At 46.8% G+C, this 1,953-nt stretch overlaps 1 protein-coding gene across 1 annotated transcript; it reads right to left on the minus strand.

Annotated features, from left to right (window-relative positions):
* Window positions 1-876: 876 nt before the first annotated feature.
* Window positions 877-1,941, minus strand: ZFP36L1 (ZFP36 ring finger protein-like 1; the record flags this gene model as incomplete). Its single annotated transcript, XM_009325591.1, has 1 exon — window positions 877-1,941. A coding segment is annotated over one exon (492 nt), but the record flags the coding sequence as incomplete, so codon positions are not given.
* Between the last annotated feature and the right edge of the window lie 12 nt (window positions 1,942-1,953).

A 1,953-nucleotide genomic window follows, 5' to 3' on the forward strand; every position in this document is an offset into this window, starting at 1 on the left:
AGGAAAATTACATTCATTATTCTCTTTGTGCCAGTCCCGTTCACCTCGGCAAGGAAAGCTCCAAACTTGGAATACAGAAACGCAAAGACAAACTGTATTTGGAATGTCTTCAGATAGGCACTTTGAGCCCAAGGCTTTTCTCCTTGAAGAATCTATACAAAAAGAGGAAGAAAAAGGTCTTCCTTCCACGCTGTCTCGCAACAGAGCTCAGGTATGTACATTCTAAAGCCCAGGTAGGCAAGACCCAGGGGAGGGGAAGAGGAGGAGAAGAGGAAAGGCAAAGAAGCACATTAACTCAATTTGCAGTCCAACACAAAAAAAAGGGGGAAATTCTAAAATAAATAATCCAAACACAGTTTTTGCATTTTTTTAAATTAATTTTTCATTTTTTAAAATAAAATAACCAAAAAAGTGTAAAGTTACAAAAAATGTCATTGTAGTATAATATATTAAACTGTGGGGAAAAAAGGAAAAAAGACACTTCACAATCTTAAGATTAATATGGAAGATCATAATTTAAACATAAAAGAATATATTCTATGGATTCATCATCCCGATAAATATGAACAAAATTAACAAAAAAGCATAGGTTTCGGCAATAAATACGTTTTGATAAGTTAAATAAGCTTTTTTATATTGTTGTGCAGTGACAAGCAAAATTTGCTCTCCAATTTCTGAAGTTATACAAAATTAAAAACCCAGAAAAAAATAATAAAAAGCTTGGCGTGAGTGCTCTAAGATAGGTCTAAAGTACTCTAGAGCAAAACCATTAAAGCTAGGTCTACTGGAACTTTGTTTACACGAACTTGTGTGTATGTGGAATGACTTCCGTCGGCCCCACCCCCTCTATTTCTTTATTTGTTTTAAGATGTCACATGAATACACGGGGAACTTTTAGCACCAAAATCAAGTCTCTCATAGTCCATCTGGTTTTTGTTTTCTCTTTTGTTTTCTTCCTCCCAGTCGAAGTCCCACTCATGTTACAATCTTTGTCCGTCCTCAGCTTTTCTTCCCGCAGACCTGAGCAGATCCAGGCAAGATTAGTCTTTAAGGGGAGGGGAGAAAGAGGACTGGATGTTAACGCTTGCCCACATGCCTGCAGCCTAGCTGAAACTGGCCAGTCAGGAAGGGACTGGGAGAGGGCGATGCAGTACATGGCCAGTGGAGGGAGCTGGATCCGGACATTTCCTGCACATCTGGAAGTGCACAGAGCTGCTGGTGCCCTCTGCAGCTGGAGAGGTAATACAGTCACAGTGAAAGTGTTAAAAGGCACTAATTTTGTAAACGTTATTGCTTTTCATCGTAATTTGGCACTTAAGGTTTAAGCCAGTGGGTCTACGGCAAGCAGGTGGACATGTTAACATCCAGCTCAGACTACTGGGGACAGGGTGGGGGGAGTTCAGCTTAACATCGTAATAGAGGTGGGGTGGAGCAAGAGGAAACCCCAGACTAGTCGTCGGAGATGGAGAGTCTGCTGAAGATGGGAAGACGTCTTGAGGTGTCCAGGATAGGGGAATCTGAGCCGCTGTGGCTGCTGCTGGAGCTGCTCAGATAGCCCTCCTGGTCAGAGAGGGAGTCCTGAGGACTGGGTGGCGAGTCAAACATGTTGGGGGACTCGGACATGGGCCTGAACAAGAAGGTGGTGGGGGAGCTCCCGCTGGGCACCTGCATCCCCATGCTGGGGGCGAAGAGACTGACCAGCTCCTGGCTGGAGAAGGTAAAGGGGTTGCTGGCGCAGTCAGGCAAGGTGGGGGAGCCCAGCAGGTCGTCAGCGCTCAGCATGGGCGGTGGGGTGATGGAAGTGGGGCTGTCCAGCAGCCCGCTGGCAGCAGTGCTGGGGAAGCCGGCGAAGCTGAAGCTGTGCTGCAGGCGGGGTCTGTCGGTGACGGCGGGCTCCCTGCTCCCTGCCCCGGCACGGCGCTCCTCTGCGTTGTGGGTGGAGGGGCGGGGGGG

Source organism: Pygoscelis adeliae, unplaced genomic scaffold (genome assembly GCF_000699105.1).
Source record: "Pygoscelis adeliae isolate BGI_AS28 unplaced genomic scaffold, ASM69910v1 Scaffold356, whole genome shotgun sequence".
NCBI lineage: Eukaryota > Metazoa > Chordata > Aves > Sphenisciformes > Spheniscidae > Pygoscelis > Pygoscelis adeliae.